The 19,161-nt window shown below is 43.6% G+C and overlaps 2 protein-coding genes across 2 annotated transcripts in view; one reads left to right on the forward strand and one right to left on the reverse strand.

Moving 5' to 3' along the window:
• hif1aa (hypoxia inducible factor 1 subunit alpha a) overlaps positions 1 to 2,979 on the forward strand; it is a 57,573-nt gene extending 54,594 nt beyond the window's left edge. Inside the window, exons 12-15 of the mRNA XM_083633610.1 lie at positions 82 to 344; positions 441 to 540; positions 631 to 736; positions 1,785 to 2,979. Of these exons, the coding sequence (XP_083489736.1) occupies positions 82 to 344; positions 441 to 540; positions 631 to 736; positions 1,785 to 1,948 (633 nt within the window). The 3' untranslated portion in view covers positions 1,949 to 2,979. The remainder of the gene's footprint in view (positions 1 to 81; positions 345 to 440; positions 541 to 630; positions 737 to 1,784) is intronic.
• Positions 2,980 to 3,780: 801 nt separating this feature from the next.
• Positions 3,781 to 18,760, reverse strand: LOC310773757 (serine protease HTRA2, mitochondrial-like). The gene is made up of 8 exons (XM_083633702.1): positions 18,073 to 18,760; positions 17,625 to 17,829; positions 17,083 to 17,277; positions 16,800 to 16,832; positions 14,373 to 14,481; positions 14,156 to 14,225; positions 9,561 to 9,656; positions 3,781 to 4,137 (listed from the first exon to the last, which is right to left on the reverse strand). The coding sequence occupies exons 1-8, from the start codon at positions 18,561 to 18,563 to the stop codon at positions 3,972 to 3,974; spliced, it is 1,365 nt and encodes a 454-aa protein (XP_083489828.1). The 5' UTR covers positions 18,564 to 18,760; the 3' UTR covers positions 3,781 to 3,971.
• Positions 18,761 to 19,161: the final 401 nt, after the last annotated feature.

Genomic DNA, 19,161 nt, shown 5'->3' on the forward strand with positions numbered 1-19,161 from the left:
TTATACCATTACTAATTTGAGAGCATTCATCTCATATAGCGAAACGTTTCCTGTATTCTGACCTTTATGTAATCTCTTAAGGCCATGGAAGACCTCGATCTGGAGATGTTGGCTCCCTACATCCCCATGGATGATGACTTCCAGCTGCGCACTCTGTCCCCAGAAGCGCTACTCCCATGTGACCCAGTCGAATCCATGGAGAGCTCTCCTCTCCACCTCACACAGGAGGTCCACAGCTATCCCAGCTCCCCCTTCAGCGAACCAGGCAGCTACCCCGCTTCCCCGGCCCCAGCGCCCCCGGACCCAGTAAACACCCCCCATCCTGCCGTCATACTTTCTAAGAGGTGAGGCCTCCAAAATACACCCTCTTTTCTGAGGCAGATCACATTAAGATCACAAGATTTTTGGTGAAGCTAAGTATCACCATTGCTTTGCTGCAGCATCCCACAGTTGGACAAAGAAGTGTCACTCAGGACCCTGGTAGCCCAGAACGCGCAACGCAAAAGAAAACTGGGGGACATCAGGGAGGTTGTTGGACTGGTAAGTCCTTGGCATCCAAACATGGCTCACAGATTAGGCTTTGTGTTTACAGACGGATGGTTTGAGTTCCTGTATTTTGTATTTTTCCAGGGCACATTTCTCCAGGTAGTACCGGAGCAGGGGAAGAAACTGAAGGTGCCTGGGATGGTAACACCTGAGGCTCTCCCCCACAGGACCATACTGCTACTGCCTACAGGTGAATAGACCTACATCTCTGGGCATTGCTTTGGACTCTAGTCTGAAACTATGAAGACAGTTTGATACATAAGTTTACTGAATTTGCCTTGCGACCCTTCCAATCGACGAAGAACAAAGCGAGCCCCTAATGGCGACGCCCACAAAGCCTCCCGCATCAGAAAAAAGTGAAACAATGACTGTAGGCTAAATAACAAACATCTGTCACTTTCTTTTCGTTTTTATTCTAGAATAGTCAATAACGTCAACCTTTACTTAATTTTAGTGCAGTCAGATGTTTGTACAGTGTCAGGAAAGTCACTTTTGAACAATAGTAGGAAGCATCTTACCTGACTGTGTTCTGGACAGCAGCCGGCTAATTAGGTTGCTAATATAACTATCGTTAGAGAACTCGCTTCACCCGCCCCAAAGCAGGACTACACAGCCAGGATGATGGCAGCATTGCAGACCTTCAAGTGTAAGTGGAGTTCGTTTTAACCGTGCTTTATTAAATGATAAGCAATTGTTGATAATGTAACGTTTTCGTTAGCTGGGTTTTACGCTTTTAATTTGAAGGCGGAAAGGGGAAATGGTGTCATAGTAGATTGAATTAACACTGGTCTTTCAATTCTATCAGTTCACATGTACCATTTCCCTTTTTCGCCTTCAAATTAAAAGTGTAAAAACAGCTCACGAAACGTTAGCCTGTGAAGCCTCGACCTGTCTGGATTATAAAAGTAAGTATAACATTAGAGAGAACAGCCATCAGCCATGCCGTTTTATACTAATTTATTTGCCAAATGCTTTGGGATTCAACTTGATCAAGCTTGGTCAGAAAAAATCTGTCTATTCAATGGAAACAGCACCAGTGCGACCTGTCGTGTGCGATGCTACCTTCAAGCATGAGGACGTCTGAAAGGAGTTATTTTTCATCCACCTATATTAAAAAAGTGTCAAGTATCTAGTTAGGTAGCTACTAGCTAGGTGATAGGAGCTCACTTGAGTTACAGACAGACCCTGTGCATCAAAAAAGTAGAGCTCTAATCTGGCTTCTCCTCTTTCTCGCCTAGATTTGGCAAGCCATCTGCTGAGCAGCACCTCAGAGGGCACCAGCTCCCGCGTCACCCTGCCCCATCTCACCCGCTACGACTGTGAGGTCAACGCCCCGGTGCTGGAGCGTCAGCACCTGCTGCAGGGCGAGGAGCTGCTGCGTGCTCTGGACCAAGTCAACTGAAGCAATGCTTAACCTGCTCACTGCTGGACTAGACTGGACACTACATTTTCTCCCTCTCCGACCCCCACTCCACCCCGCTACCCCTTATTTATGTGTCTGTATCAGTTTGATAGTTTGGCTGCCGTTTGTGCACTGCACACCATGTGATCTCTGCAGCATTCCATCGTGAGAAACACCATAGCAGCGTTTAGGTTTTGATGCGAGGGATTCAGGCATCAAGAGACGCCTAATTTTTATTTTCTTCTTCCGGGAGTCTCTCAGCACACAGCACCTCTACAGATGACCACCTTCCAGCAGGTCACCACAGAACCTAGTGCTACTGCCAGCAGTGTATTGTAAGCTTAAGTCGCACAATTTATATTTTCCTAAAATGAAAAATATTACCAGCAATATATATAAGCCTTTTTAAAGTACCGGTAGTTTTAATGGGATTTGAACAATTTTATTTTTCCTCCCATACTTGTATGTTGTAGTACTCGTACCTACATTAACAAAAATGTCTTTAGTCCAGATGTAGGATGTTATTGTTTAAATTTAAGTGGTTTGAATGTTGTCTCCATTTAATAGTTACCAGTCTTTGAGGTAAATGCATTTCATTGTGTAGTACTGTAGTTCAGTACATGTCAGTTTATTACATTACCGTATTACATTACTGTAAGTGTGTTACATAGACCAGGGACATTTTAATTTACACAGTATGGCTTCACAGCCACTACTCTCAAAAATATGAGGGTAACCGGTTCACCTTTTTGTTTGTTTCTAATCATGGACATTTGGCACTTCTGTTCAATCTTGAAATCAATTCGTGTTTTGGTTTTCACTGTGGGTTACATACTCAAAAGTTTGTTTAAATAACGATTCATTTATTTTGCTAGTGTCATGATCATCGTCATAGTGAAATTGTTGAGTAGTCAAGAAACTTTGTTCGCTTATTTAGTTATTGGTAGTCAGTTTTATACCATTGATCCATGCCTCAGTGTTGGGTCTCATGCTTCTTGTTGCCGTCAACATTAAATTGCTTTATTAAAATATATTGTTTGTTTGTATTAACTCAATTTACAGTCTTATGTTGGGCATAGGGGGATGGGGAAGTACAGTGCAGGCCATGGGAAAACTTGTCCAAGTCTGTCTTAAGGCTCTGCGGCTGGGGCATGATCATTTCAAACTAATAAGTCAAATCCTTCAGTTGTTTCTAGTTGGAGATCAGAACACCTACTTTCAAATGTATGCCGACACTGCAGTCTAGTTCTCATTTCCCATGTAACGTTATTGAAATATAGAATAATAAAAACATCTCATCTCAATACTTCAGGAACTCACCACAGTATAACAAATTAAAAACATTTTTATCAATTCCAGTGTCATTTTGGGTTTATTCAACTCCAAACATTTTCACCCAGCCCCTTTCACTATCAGGTTTCCCAGTCTTTCACTTCCTGCCCATCAGGGGCCGGTTGCACAAAGCACCTTAGGATAAGATTTTCCTTAGAGTCCAATTTTTTGGACAACTTAACTTGGACTCTAAGGAAAATCTTAACTTTAAGGTGCCTTGTGCAACCGGCCCCAGGCCAATAGTAGATTAAAGCTAAAGTCACACCCACTTCCGAGTTAGGTATACGCACAAAGAGATTTCATCCACCATTTATTTTCCCATATACATTTTGTAAAATGCTAGTAGCTTTACTTGGTCAAACGAAACGATTCAGCTATATTTAGAAACAGGAGGGACCATAGAACATTTGAGTGAAATGTTGAAAAAAAAAAAAAAAAGATTAAAAAACAAATATATATATATATATAAATATATATATATATATTATATATTGTCCGAGTGTACTGTTTGTTCTATGTCTCTCCTGATTCTAAATATAGCTGAATTGCTTGGTTTGACAAAGGAAAACTTTTTATAAGCATTTTCCTAAATGTCTATGGGAAAAATGGCGGATGAAATCTCTTGGTGCGCATGCTGAAGCAGGAAGTGACGTTGACTTTGGCTCTCTATAGAAGTCCAATGCAGTTGGTGTCACTCTGTAAACTCTGGAGTCATCTCCAGTCGAAGCAGCTCCTGTCCTCTTTGTACCAGCATGGTGATGTTTTTGCTGCTCCGGACTGCCTGGTAGATCTCCTCTGAGGTCTTCACCTGGGCGCCGTTGATCTCCACCACGACGTCTCCTGGCAGCATACCAGCTCTGAGTGAGGGATTATAGTACAGTGGGTTAACAGCTGTAGTTCATCATACATGAGATGCTAAATACCTGTCCTACTGTACAATGTTCATGCAACATAAAAAACAATATTGAGAGAATTTTGATTAAAAACTAGGGTGCTCGATTCCTAGGTCGGAGACTGGAGATGACTGCATCATGGCTGCAGTTAGGGAAATCGCTCCGCGGCTCCCAAAATCATGACAGACAGACAGACCGACACAGACACCGGAGGTAGGCGCCATCGTGCCACTGCACCATCGGCGCATACTATACATCACAGTTGCTCGAGTGACATCACTGATTACATCACAACTGCCTGAGTGACATCACAGTTGGGCAAACAGTTGCTCGAGACTTCCCAATAAAACTCATGTTTTAAATTGCCATGATTTATCCAGGTTTTCCACAACTGTGGGAATGCTCCTTATTGTGTCTATTAACACCACACCGAAACAAGAACTGGCCATTTCTACCATTGGCACAATGGTGTCCTTGTATCAACATGCCCTCCACACTGCATGTACATTTTACAGGAGTCCCCCCAGTGTTGAGTCCACACACTGCATGTACATTTTACAGGCAGTCCACACTCCCTGTACATTTTACAGGCAGTCCACACTCCACACTGCCTGTACGTTTTACAGGCAGTCCACCCCTTCCCAAGAGCCCAAAACCCACATCCCATCCCATACTGTCAAACCATGTTATGCCTCAGAAACTACCAAGGGTCAATAGTAACATCAATTTAATTCAATGGAAAACATTGCCATCAGAATGACCAAAATCAAAAAATGACTTCATTTTGTCCACAAAACAAAATTAAATGTCAGTAGCACTAGTTCCATAGTTTACTGCATTTATTTTACTGCACTTTCATTAAAACACCTTCGAATGTCTTCTCTGGCTCAAATCAGCCAACGTAAACAAGAACAAAAAAATTGTCAATACAGGCAGAACAATTTGTGGCATTAAATTCCAGGATGTCCCAATCACTGTTCCAAACTTATACAGGATCAATATGACCCATATGAACCACTATTTTTGTGCTGGTCAAGACACGCTAATACCGTGGCTCAGGCGTTGTTTTGCACCGTGTGCAGTGAACCAGAGGCAAGACACGCTAATACCTGAGGCTCGTGCATGTTGGATGCCGTGTGAGTATCAGAGCAAATCTGTGCATTTGATCATTTCCTTAAACATCAGTTAAGCGTCTGAATGTGGGTTTAATGGGGAAACTATTTCCAGGGAGGAGTTATTGGCTGGACAGGCTTCAGGAAGCCGGGTATGCAAGTGGCGGTGCTGCACAGGTATTTTAATGTTTGTATTTTGTTGTTTATTTTATTGTTTGTATTTTGGTGTGGATGTTTTATGATGACTGTCATATAACTAAGTGCTGTATTGTAGGGATGCACCGATTGCCATTTTCTTGGCCGATTCCGATTTCCGATTTTTGAATAGTCTGACTTGCCGATACCGATTTTTGCCGATTCCGATTTTTTTTCCTAAAAACAACAATTGACAGCTTACACAAACGTTTTTGTAACTTTGTTTAAAAATTAAGATTCATAGAACAATTCTTACATCTAATGGGGATCCAAATAAACAAATAAACAATTCTTATCATTTGCATGAAGTAGGACCTTCTCACTCAAACACATCTCAAAATAAAAGTGTTCCAGGTTAGGCTACTGGACAGAGCTTTTTTGTGCAAATACAATGAATACAAAAATTTAATTAAATCCAATAGCCTATATCCCACAGCTATCATGCATTTACTTTTCCAAAAGAAAACAGGTGCAACAGAACATCAAAATGATCCATGGACAAGGAGTTTATAGACTGGCTCCAGACCAGTCCTCTTGAGTAGAGGGGAAATGAGTTTATGAGTTACAGTAACGATCTTCAGTCTGAATATCAGGCGGAGTTTACACACAGTCCGAAGTTTGGTATGCGTATTTTTATCTGCCATCCGAAAAAATATCGTCACGCACAGAAAACGTTGCACACTTGTGAGTCCGATGCATTTTTATTATTATGTCCGTCGTTCTCATGTCGTTCTATTTGCAATACGAAACAAATAGTCTCTCCTGTATCCACGTCACGTTACAACATGACTTGACAGGCTGAGGCAGCAGCGCTGATGTGGAATGGAAAAGCAGGTCGGGGACTGGACACAATGCTCGCGTTCACCTCGCCAAGCCGGCTGTGCGCGGTGGCGGGTTGCTGGAGCACCGCTTCCCGGGGAGAGAGAGCAGAGAGAGGGGGGCCAGTGAGGTGAAGCGAGCCGCTCAGACTAGACTCCAGCCGAGCGGGACACGGCCGCACCTCTGTCTCCACGGCTTATTTTCGACTTGCATGTGTGACAAACTGCGAGCTTTGTCTACTTCACTGACGGTGAAAAAAATCCACAACGAGGAAGGTATGCTGGCGTGTGTGGTGTGGTGGCTGGGTGCCTGTCTCGGTGCTTTGGGGTGCGCGCACGTCATGTGAAAATCGGCTCACAGAATCGGCTATTTAGAGTGACCGGAACAGATCACCGATCGAGGCCGATCACGTGAAAATCGGCCATTTCCGGTCACGTGCCGATCGATCGGTGCATCCTTACTGTATTGTGTCGGTGGGTTAATGGGTTGTGGTTCTTCCCAGCGCCAGTTGTCTTAGCGGTGGGTCCGGGGACTTGCAGCTGCAGAGTGGGGCCCATATTTTGCTGTAGTCTGGTGAGCATGACTGCTATGGCTTGGGGAGTGGGCTGGCCATTTATTCGTGTAAATGTATTAATGTGTATGTTGTATGCTATGTCTATGTATGTTAATGTGGTTCATGTTCATGTTGTGTTGCAATTTTAGGTGTGGGTCTGCTGTCTTGGCCCACTGTGACTGGTGTGCTCACCGGTGATACACCTATAGCACTGTTGCACTTAGAACACTTCTATTCTTCAACTTGCCTCTCTTTATATCAGTCGAAATTGTGATGATAATTATTGTGAATAAAATATTATTTTTGATAAACCATTCTAGTGGCTAGTGTTTGACTGCTTGCCTTTTAGAGGTCCAAGACCTGCTCTGCATTTCTTTACAAGGTCTCACACACTACACAGAACAGAACATTAAAAATCAGTAAAACCATTAACATCTCTTATGGAATCCCCAGTGTTCAAGTCCCAGTCACGTGCCTGCCCTTGCACAAAGCACAAAACGGAATAATGTCATGGTATTAATACAGCTATCAATATATTTTATGCCAAATTATTACGCCCCCCCCCCTCGAGTCAGAGTCATCAGTGCTCAAGTCGAAGTCAAGTCATGAGTCCTGAAAATGAGTCCAGGGGCCCTATCTTCGCGCACTGCAAATTGGGGGCATGCACAAGCGCATGCCTGTTATAATTGTACTGGACATAGGCGTGCCACATGCCAAACCAGGCGTTTCAGCACAAAAATGTGGGGATAGATGGCATTATCCTATCGTCAGCAGCGCGCAATTACTTTGCGCTAAGAGCTTTTAAAAGCACCTCTTACGCGATAAATATCCCGCTGCGCTTGAGTGCACCATAATCTCCGTGCTGCGCAGCGCAGTGCAGAGTAAAATTCCTTTTGGCTATGTCATCATTACGCACAGCCTTGCCACACCAGGACATCAAATTCTGCTGCTAAAATTGGGTATTAGCAGATAATTCAGTGAGGCAATCAACTATATCTCACAGAGAAACTTTTATCACATCAGCAAAGAGGGAAATTAATTGAGAAAACTTGTTGGACAATGGACATAGGCTATTCACCTTCACCTATCCCATAACCCGGAGGGTCGTTGGCACCACAGATGATCTGTCAATAAGCTCTCTCCATCTCTCTCTGTCCTTGGCACGAGTGAGTCCACTCTATTACGCATGGAGAGAATTATTGCATGCCTCGCGCAAACAGCGATCGCGAGACGGGAATCTGATTGGTTTTATTGATGTAACGCCGAGGCATTGCCTGGCCATACCTGTAAATAATTCTGGTGCTTAATACCGCCCAAATCCCGTTTGCACTGGCATTTTGGGGGAGCAGATGATTTGGCACGGCCTGCGGCAGGTGCCGTGAACGTTTCCGCATCTCCGCCGAGAATTGCATCCCCAACATATTTCGAGGGTTTTAACTTAGAAAACAGCGAGGTCACATCTACCCAGACAATTATATAACTTTTAAACTGTTACATTTCTGTATAAATCATTACAATATGCTCCCGTGAGGTGGGGATGCGTTTAGCTGCTGCCGGGCGGGGGTGCAAAACTTGGCATAACACCTGGGGCCGGTTGCACCAAGTGGTCTTAACTATGCCTGGTCGTAACTCCTACGTCGGTCTTAGTTAAGACCAGTCTTTAGAGTGGATTTACGCCTGTTGCACCAATAGGGCTTACATCTGGGCTTTACAATGCGCGTCCATGTGAATTGCCGGGGAATGTGCCCCGATTGGCCGAAAAATGTGCCTCGCGCCGTCACCCACTACTGTATGTGCGTCACTACACCCTCCCTCCTCCCACCCCCCTCCTCCTGTGGAAACTCCGGGGGGGAAATGGCAGCGATTAGTGCCAAGCAGTCTGAATGAAATTGAATGTAACGTTCCCAATTCTATGTATTAAATTCTAAAAAACTACCCTCAACATTTGGGAAGGCTAAGCCACACAAATAGTTTGTTATAATCTAACGTCATGCTTCGATGGCGACGTTACGACGATGAGGACGGTAAGGACTCAATTACAGCAGGTCTCCGCTGATAGACATGGAGATCTCTGTTACAGGCAGGCACCCTTACCCTTAGACCCTTACGCCTCCTCCTGACCAGGCGTAATAGTTACGCCTGGGCGTAGTGAAAAGAAGGCTTAAGCCCTCTTGGTGCAACCGGTGTAGCTGTTAGGTCGTAAAGTTACGACCGGTGTAGCTTAAGACCAGTCGTAAGACCACTTGGTGCAACTGGCCCCTGGACACTAGTGCAAGGCGGACTACTATCGTTAAGGAACGCAAACAGATGCGCAAGCGCAAATAGGGGATATCGCATGTACCAAGATAGGGCGCCAGGACTGGACTCGAGTACTACAACACTGGTCAAGTCATGAGTCCTGAAAATGAGTCCAGGGGCCCTATCTTCGCGCACTGCAAATTGTTGTGATGCTTTTAAATGTCCATTTTACTCTCTTCTTTTCTTTTATTTTCCTGTGAACCATTTTATGTGAAGCACTTTGAATTGCCTCTGTGTATGAAATGTGCTATACAAATAAACTTGACTTGACTTGGTCTGAAGTCAATACACTATTGTAGTTGTGTGTACACCGGTTGCACTTTCCCAGCTTGATGGCTGTAAAAGACAAATTCTGTGCAAAGACCAATAACTCCTCTTTGCTCATTCACAGTTTCCTTGACTGTGCCTACCTGTTGGCCGGGGAGCCCATGATGACCTTGTGGATCAGGATGCCATGCGTCACATCTGGGAAGCCTGGGTTTCTCAACTTCAACTCAGTGATGATGCTGAACCAAAGGGACGAAACAACAATTTAAATTACAGCATGAGTGCAGGCAGCACAGCAGTGCCGTAACTAGCTATTCTTTCAATATCTTGTTTGCATTATTTCTTGCCATGTATTGCTTTTCCATTTGTGTGGCTTAGTGCCTTTTTACTATATTTACCGTAATGTCTATCTATGCACATGTAAAGCACTTTGTGACTTTTGTCTGTGAAAAGTGCTGTATAAATAAAATGTACTTACTTACTATTTATTTACTTGGTTTGATTTATTTGTACATTTAAGAAACAGAAAAGGGCAAAATGAAAACAACAAAATACTGAGATTAGAGATTCTAAGCTTGGATTTAAATGAGTTAAGAGAGATGATGTACGTTTGGCAATATTGATATAGGTGTTCGATAGTACGACACCTCTTTAGCGTATCAAAAGTTGGTTATTTGTAGTGTAACAGTATGGAGGGTGAAGGTGATCTGAATGTCTTGTATTATGTGTATCTACAGTAAGCTAGGATTTTGTTGGAAGGATAACCTACAGGGTGCAGGGAGAGAGACAGTTGAGTATATGCATTTAAGCCCCTTTTAGACTGGCCAAAAATCCCACTAATATCCACAAACTAGTGACATTTTCTTCAGTCTAAAAGTTTCCAAGCCGGGCTGTTTAGCCGATAGAGCGACCCTGCAAGTGAGGTGGGTTTTTACGTGGCGGCTCTGCTCCGGCTGGCGATATAAATCTTGGCGGTGGTCCAACCCGTGATTTTCCGACCTTGTTACTCCTCCTCCTGATTTACCGCCCCTTTACCAGCGTGAGTCAGTGAGATCCAGTGATTCCCACAGGTTAAAATTCGACTTTCTTAACAGAACTACTTTACATTGACGGAATATGCCGAGAGAAAGTGTCTCTCGTCATGCATGAGTGTACCCCACACAGACCAGCCCCAGGTGCACAGACTGCGTCAAGTCAGCCAGAATGTAAGTATGTCGTCCGCTTTAGCTCTTTCAAAATAAAGCCCTTGTTGTTTGAGTAATGCTTTACAGCTTCACTATTATGTATTATGTATGTATATTATGTAAGGTACATATGTATCAAAACGAGTATTTTGATATAATGTTTGCTGCTTCGTTTGTTGAAACACCTTTTTCTCCTCCAGCGTGCATCAGTCAGGCTATTTACTTGTTTAAATTACATTAGTTTGACATTTTTACCCGGAAGTTTCCATTTTGTTTTGGCTGGTGGACAGCTGCATCTGGACAGCTGTGAGAGAAGACGGGAAAAGGAAGGGGGAAGAGACAACCCGCAGCAGTGGAGAAACGCGGGTTGAGAGTGCGATCTAAAAGTTTAAAAGGCGATGCTGCTGCTACCCCGGTGTTTCCCTCTCAAACAGCTAAGAACCTTGGCGTGATCCTTGACAATCAGCTGTCCAATTCAGCCTACATCGCAGCAACTGCCCGCTCCTGTAGGTTCTCCCTGTACAACATCCGCAAAATCCGTCCGTTTCTCACAAGGGAAGCAACACAACTCCTGGTCCAGGCACTGGTCATCTCTCGCCAGAGGCCTGTACTACAAAGCAAGATTAGTGGTTTAGCGAGGTAACTTCAGGTTTAAACCTGGTTTAGCCGTACTACAAAGCAAGTTAACTTCTTACCGACATATATTTCCATAGCAACTTATGCTTCACACTTAACCTGGTCCGCAGCAGGTTAAGTTGCAAGGATAAGATTAGACCTTAAATACACCGCCCACGAACCAATCGAATCAGCAGTTTGGAAAAATGGCCAACCCCTTTCTGGATGAGTTTCCCATCTAGGAAGGAGCACGAATTGTAATGTTGAATTAATCAAGGACGAATAATTTAATTAAGCCCTACTTACCACTTTGGAATATGTTTTTATATATTCATTTTAATACTCTCAAGTAGCCTAGATACGTTGTTTGACCCCGCTGATCGATTGCAGCTGAATAGTGAGTGGAGAAATATCACTAAACCGGCATAAAAAGGTTACATAAACGTCTCCAAAGCACACGGTGCCGTGTGCGCAATGGAGCTGAGACTGAAGTTGGGTTGGAATTGAAATGGTCATAGCCTACATGCTAGAATAGCCTACTACATCTAAGCAATTTAATATGGGATCACCTGCACATATCATCATCATGATGATTAATCATCTTAATCATATTAAGATGATTCATATCTAGGCTACTCCTGCATTTTGCAGCTGCTACTGTGTTGCTTTTGGCCTGTATGATGTGATTGAACTTCATATTTCCAGCATCATTATATGAAATATGGAGATATGCGCTCTGCTGACAATAGCCTATATACAGTATGTGACCACAAAATAGGCTATTTTTTATAAATTAAATCTATGCCCGCACGTACCGTGTCGATTCAGTTCAGAAGCATTTTTTAATTTTATTATCATTCTTTTTTTTATTGATTAGCCTATAGGAATTATTCAATCAAATAATAATGATCTCATGATGTGTTTAGTCGCACAGTGCGACTAAACACAAGATCATTATTATTCATTGAGCCTAAATGGTCTATAGCCTACATACGGATTTTGGACTGAGATAGATTACACATTGCTTCCACAAAAGACTGTAGATGGAGAGCTGTAGATAGCCTACGAAACCGCTCTTCAAAGAAATTACTGGTGTGGATAAAAGTGGTCACTTTAGACAGTCATTCGGGTCGGGAACAGTAATAATATCCAACGCAGATTTGTATTTGCGGTTTCATTCAATGAGGAAATAGGCGTGTCTGGCGCTGTCAGAGTTGGAGCAGTCCATATTGCACTGTGATTGGCAGTTGTTAAAAACCACGCCTCTTTTGCTGGCATGAGCTCCAGTGCACGGGCATTTTCATGTGCACGAGCTGTCAGCTAGATTAGAAAAACCTGGTTCGCGTTAACGAGTGGCAATCGACGTTCGTAGTACAAGTTAACTACAATCGAGCTGATCTGGTTTAGACAAACCAGATCAAGGGACAGATCCTGGATCTTCTTATCCAACATTCGTAGTACAGGCCCCTGGACTACTGCAATGTTCTTCTGGCTGGGCTACCTGCTGCAGCCATCCGACCGCTTCAGCTCATTCAGAACGCTGCAGCCCATCTGGTATTCAACCAACCCAAATTCTCTCATGTCACTCCCCTCTTCCGGGACCTTCACTGGCTGCCCATCTCAGCACGCATTCAATTCAAAACACTGGTTCTGGCCTACAGGTACAGGGCAGTACACCAGACAGCCCCCCTGTACTAACAATCTATGGTCACTGTCAGGCTCCAAATCTCTCACCGTTCCCTCCGCTCCTCCACCAGTACAGGACGCCTCACCCCTCCTCCACTACGGGGGCTCAAAAGGCACCTCAATGGTGGAACGAGCTTCCACCTTCGGTCAGGACGGCCGAATCACTGCCGATCTTTCGGAAAAGACTAAAGACACACCTTTTCAGGCTCCATCTGGGCCCTTCTTGAACTAGTCTCGGCTCCCAGACGTTTGGTGAGCTGCGCCACCAAACGTCTGGGAATTTCACTGTCAGAAACTGTCTGTCAGAGCCCGGCGAGAACGGCCGGCAGCAGACACGCCTACATTTATTATTAGAATTTTATTTGGTAGCGGCAATGCCATTTATCATAGTTCCAATATAGAGCAAGACACCGATGTGCTGCAAAGAGAGTTTATACCTGTTGTTTATTTTACAATAATTTTTCCTACCCGGAAGTGGTCCGCTTGCTACTGTGAGTCATCAGCAGGCTCTGTAACGTTAGCCTCGGGAGTCGGGCTTATCGCTGGGGAAAAGACCTCTAGCCACCGGGGCCGGATGAAACACGTCCTATTAACAGGTTATGTTTGTTTCTAAGTGATTAATATGTTTCTCCGCAAATGCGGCGATGTTTTGCGAGACACTGGTTCTGCATGAGCGTCACTGCCCCCAGAAAGCAGGCCCGCCCACAACACTCATGATTGGTTCTCCGATGCAAGGCTTCCAACAGCGCCACCTAACGTTATGCAAAGATTTAAATAGTAATATTCTCAGTCTTACAGGAGTGAAACGGATTAAGACTGAGGGCTGAGTCTATTCTTGAACTAACTTCTTTCTCTCTTAAAAAAAAAAAAAAAACTAACCTGAACTAAACTTGTATCACTGTTCCTTCAGAAGTTGTAGTTGTCATAGACTGTGTTGCATAGTTGATTGCTCTATTGCTGACAAAAATGTGTTATTGTAAGTCGCTTTGGATAAAAGCGTCTGCCAAATGACGTAATGTAAATGTAATGTAATGTACCCCCTGCTGCTTTCTTGGGTAACAAAAACATGTGTACTAGTGGGACTTTTGATGTAAAAAAGCTATTATAGACAACAAAAGTGCATACCTGAAGTGTGTTGATATCATGTATGGAGAGTATGTTGAGTTTTTTAAGAGCAGCTGATGGTTCAAATCTGTTGGAGAGCTAGACTACACAGATTCACTTCAAGCCTCTCTGACTCTTAAGCGTTTTACCTCGGCGTCAAGGTCAGCATCATGACACCGATGTACCGCTGCTTGGTCTCTGACTCACCAAACCAGGACTCTAGGAGAAAAATGACACGAATAGAGTGTGAAAATCATCTCTTTAAAATACGGACTATCTTTGTGTACAGCGGAGATACAGAAAATATGGGAGAGTGGTTTTAGCACTTGAAAGCTCTCATACTTGTCATTCTCAGCCCGTTCTTACTTTTCTTTTCTGCTGATTTGTCAAGGAAGAGTCTCACGCGATCGGACGGGATGGCGAAGGAAATCCCTGCTGTGACCTTCATTGTGTTTATACCGATGACCTCACCATCCTGATGAGATAAGAGATGATAATGAACTTTAGGGAAGTATTTTATAGGACACCAATCCCTTATTTGGCAGACAAAGCAAGTTGTTTTTAAGAGTTATTCTAATCAAATGTCATCCCCTTGTTTTGTATCGGTTGTGGAATTATCTCAGTATCATAAACTAGCACTACCCTAGTATTTATTAACTCATTTATGCCTGCTTTGACCCCGTATTGTACAACTACATTATTAACCTAATACTGTATCAGTGATGTGCTGATACTGCTAGAATGTCAGATTTGTAACAACAACAACAACAACAAACAAGAAGTGTGCTTTCACATCCAAAAGGGGGGCTATGATGTATATACTCTATAACAGACAAAAAAGTTGCTAAATGCAATTTATTTGTCATTTTAAAAAAGCATTAAAAGGAACATGCCAAGATTTGGGGAGATTCGCCTATTTGCCATATTCCCGATAGCAAAACGAGAAGATAGATACCCTTCTCTTCCCTGTGCGTGCATTATAAACTAGCCCCAGGCCCCTCCTGCTAACTACAATGGTAGTGAAAACACTGACATGTAGGCTACATGTTGTGACTTGTGTACTCACCAAGCTATGAAATAATAATCAAAAATTACGAGAAACGGTCATTTTCGAAGTAAATATATTGCTGAAAGTACTGATGACTGCACACAGTGCATGCGCCTCAGACAGTCAACGCGGAAGTAATGTTAGTGCCGCCACGTTAGTTCCGGCTATGTATTTGCTTTGAAAATTACCGTTTTGGATGATTATTTCATGGCGTGGTGAGTACACGAGTCATAACATGTACATGTGAGTGTTTTGGTGCTGTTGGAATGCATATTTTTGGTGACTGAACGCTGGGGGTAGGTACCATTTTAGTTAGCAGGAGGGGCTACTTTCTAATGCACGCACAGGGAAGAGAAAGGTATCTGTATTGTATTGTACTGTATCTTGTCTGACTGCCACAGATGCAAAATGAATTTCTGAAGGGACAAATAAACAAATGAAACTAAAACTAAAACTATCTTCTCGTTTTACTATCGGCAATATGGCAAATAGGCGAATCTCCGAATAATGTGGGCGTATTCCTTTAAGTTTCTGTAATGTACTGTACATAAATGTATTATTGTAATCAGGGCCCGAAAAGACCAGATTTTACGCTTGACCGGTGACACTCAGGGGTCTGCCCGCCACGTCGCGGGTCCCAAAGTAGTCATGTAAAATTAAAACTGTGTGTTTAGGTGTGCAGCCGGCTAACATGAGTGCTTCCTGAGGCTGTTTCATTCTGGCTCTCCCGCATAGGCTACCAAACGTGACTCTGAAATGAAATGCAGTCGTCAATTTAGCGGAGGTAGATTGACAGCCTGTTGCAGACGCTCGTATGATATATGAGGAGATAATAGTCATGTGTGTTTTCGTGCGCAGCTGGCTAACACGAGTGCTTTGTGAGACTGGTAAAAAAAGTGTATTTTAACCTCCGCTAAATTGACAGCCTACGTCAGGCGAATCAATCAATGAATCAATCGCTCGCGCTTGTTGCCGACGCTCGTATGATGAGATGAATCAAAATGCTTACCACAAATAAAGCCAAAGTGGAGCCGAGAGCGAGTGCAGGAGAGCTGACGCAGGTGCCAGGTGTGGAGTGGGAGAGAAAGGTGCGTAGACCAAGTTGTGCGCTGTCTGCACTGACACTGTCGCAGTTATTACTTTTAGCTGCATTGTTTTTTCATCAAGGCAATGTCCAGAAGATATGGGTTCATGTCATGAGTGTCTGCAAATGCAAATAGATAGGCTACAGTAGGAGCATGCATGTTGTCTGTTTCAATAACGAAAGCGCCCTTACCGAGAATGACGTGTCTGTTGAACGCCGACCAATTAAATTTGTTGCTGTAAAATCGGCCTCTTAAGAACACTGGAATAAAGATCGACTATAGAGGCTATAAATAATAGACTATAGAGAAATAAATTGATTCTTAAATAATTATTTTATAACGTCCTTTGTTTAATAGTGGCTGGTAAATATTCGGGAAAGTTACCGGCTGCATTGGCCATCTGAAAGAAATGCCTAGCGGAATCCCTGACGTATATGTGACAAAAATGTGATATATTATTTTGGGGTGGATTTTTTCCATCTACCCGTCACCTGGCCGGTGAGTCAAAAAGTTAATTTCGGGCCCTGATTGTAATCTTACACACACTGGAAACCCTGTTGTTTAAAATGTCACAGATAGCAGTAGTCTGAAGGTCAATGTTTAGTTCAATGGCTTCATTTGAATGTGATAATCAACAAGGAAATAAGGTTTGGGCCTCACCAAGTTAATCAAGGGACCTCCAGAATTCCCAAACTGCAAGACAAAATCAGTCACATGAGATACGTGGCAAGAAGCATAACATAAGACATTTTCCCCGAGTCACAACAAATCCTTTCCAGTGTTTTCTTCTCCCTATACATCACTACAGTTTTTTGGCCTCCGCTTTAGATTTAGAGATATTTTAAGTCCTCAGAATGGGTGATTTGAAAACCATAAGCATAGACATGCACATTTTTACATAAACAAAAGGCACATACACTCAATATATGCCAAAAATACTCACATCGATAGCCGCGTCAGTCTGGATGTAGTCCATGTTGGACTTGGACAAGCCGAGCTCCTTACTGCCTCTCTGCGCTGAGCTGACGATGCCTGACGTTATCGTATTCCGCAGGGCAAACGGGCTTCCCATGGCCACAACAAACTCCCCTTGTCGTACTTCAGAGGACCGACCGAGGGTGAGAGTGGGCAAGGGATGCTAGAGAGAGAGGGGGGGCGGGGCGGTACTGTTGTCAGTTCAGCAGTACATGCTGCCCACACAGCTTATTCATGCATACCATCACTGAAGAGTACAGCCACTAATAATGACATACATGTATTAATTTAAGTACGTTTGTACCTTCAGATTGCTCTATTTTTTTTATCTACATGTATATCCTATTCTTTTCTGTTACAATGGCCATGCAAGGAATCATTTCAGTTTCTTACTGTCCCATCACCCACCATGGAAACAGATGTCAAACCAAGATTTAGGTTTCCCATCAGACCACACAGTAACAAAACATTTCCCAGAAGCAGAGTTTATCAGAGTACATCATTTCTCACCTTGGCAGTGATTTTGATGGTGGCGATGTCTGCCACCTGATCGACATCTTGCACAGTGGCTTGGTACGTCTCTCCATTGGTGAGCTTCACGCGGACGCCTCTCTTGTTGGCCACAACATGGGCGTTGGTGACGATGAGGCCATCACTGCTGATGATGAAACCGGAGCCATTGGATACTGGGATTTCCCTTCCAGAAAATGGGTGTCTGTAACAATAAACCATAAATTAGCCTTTCCCAGTCTTAAAATGTATAATTTGCGTTTCACCCAGAGAGCAAACTATAACCCATTTTGACCTCTGACCTCTAGCTGAAGAAACCAGACAAGGCAACTTGAGGATGGATCAGAAGCCACCACTGATTCTCACAAATGATTTATGCCATTACCAGCTAAATATATGCTATTAAATTATACCCCCCCCCCACCCCACACACATTCAGTCAACTTACCTGCCAACGATTTCAATGTACACGACAGCTGGAGTGGACTTTTCTACCACATCTGCAATAAAGTTGTATTTGTAGCGGGGGCTGTCGGGCTTGTAGGGAGAAGCACATTGGGCTGATGGCAGGAAATGTTCAAGAATCAGCCCGCCGGGAAGCGGTGCTGTCCCGCCGCTCCCCTGCTCGTCTGTTTGACTGTCCAGAAGTGCCACACCGCAAAGTCCCAAACCAACAGCGACTGACCCGGCTACACTCCCCCGGGCCCTGCTGTTGCTACCCGGACCGCTTCCCCCCGTGTTCCACGTCGGAGCTCTTCTGTCCAGGCGTGTGTTTCCACCGCCGCCCGCAAGTTCCTTTTTGTCACAAGTCCAAATAGAGGACACCGCTCGGTCCACGTTCCTCTCGGCCAGAAAGTTCACATTAAGCCCACGTCTCTGCTCTCGAGCGTGTCTCCTGAGCAGGGAGAGAAAACACCGATTGACAGCACGTGAAGCCATGTTGCATCACTTCAGTGACACGGGTTTAGTCGTTTTAACAGCTAAACAACCCTTTGTACTGAAATAAGATGAGCCTTTTGTAATTACGGTCCACTTTAAACCGATGGCAAAAGCATATAAAAGACAACTCGACAGCGCAATACTTCCATGAAACGTGAAGCTCATCGACCGCAGATCATAATAGAGCCATGTAGACAGCTGAGAATCGATCCCGGAAGTACCCGTGTGCTCTGAGCATGCGCACTTTGCGCAGTATATAATTGGGCACGTTCAGTCTATGCGTTCAAGCGCAGCAACGAGAATTTGCAAAAATTGGTAACACTTACAATAAGGTACACAAAATGTACAGTACAGTACAGTCTGTAGCATACAATATTTGAAAATGATCAATCTAATAGGCTACCAATCATATTTTGAGTAATGCTAGAACACTAGTTTCTAAAGTATGCTATAGTATACTATAAGTATTATATACTATAAGTATACTATAAGTAGGACTTATTTGTGTATTAAGTAAACCAAGTATACCTAATACACTGTAATAATTCCTTGAAGTACACTTTTATCTTGTCCATGCAAGCTGCCGTAAAACCTCAAT

Source organism: Poromitra crassiceps (assembly GCF_964638095.1).
Source record: "Poromitra crassiceps genome assembly, chromosome: 3".
Lineage (NCBI taxonomy): Eukaryota > Metazoa > Chordata > Actinopteri > Beryciformes > Melamphaidae > Poromitra > Poromitra crassiceps.

Coding starts and splice junctions, on each gene's coding strand:
- LOC310773757 (XM_083633702.1), bottom strand. CDS start 18,563: ATGGCTTCACGTGCTGTCAATCGGTGTTTTCTCTCCCTGCTCAGGAGA. Junction 17,278..17,624: donor CCATCAAAATCACTGCCAAG/GTGAGAAATGAT, acceptor CTCTCTCTCTAG/CATCCCTTGCCCACTCTCAC. Junction 9,657..14,155: donor ATGCTGACCTTGACGCCGAG/GTAAAACGCTTA, acceptor CCTTTGGTTCAG/CATCATCACTGAGTTGAAGT.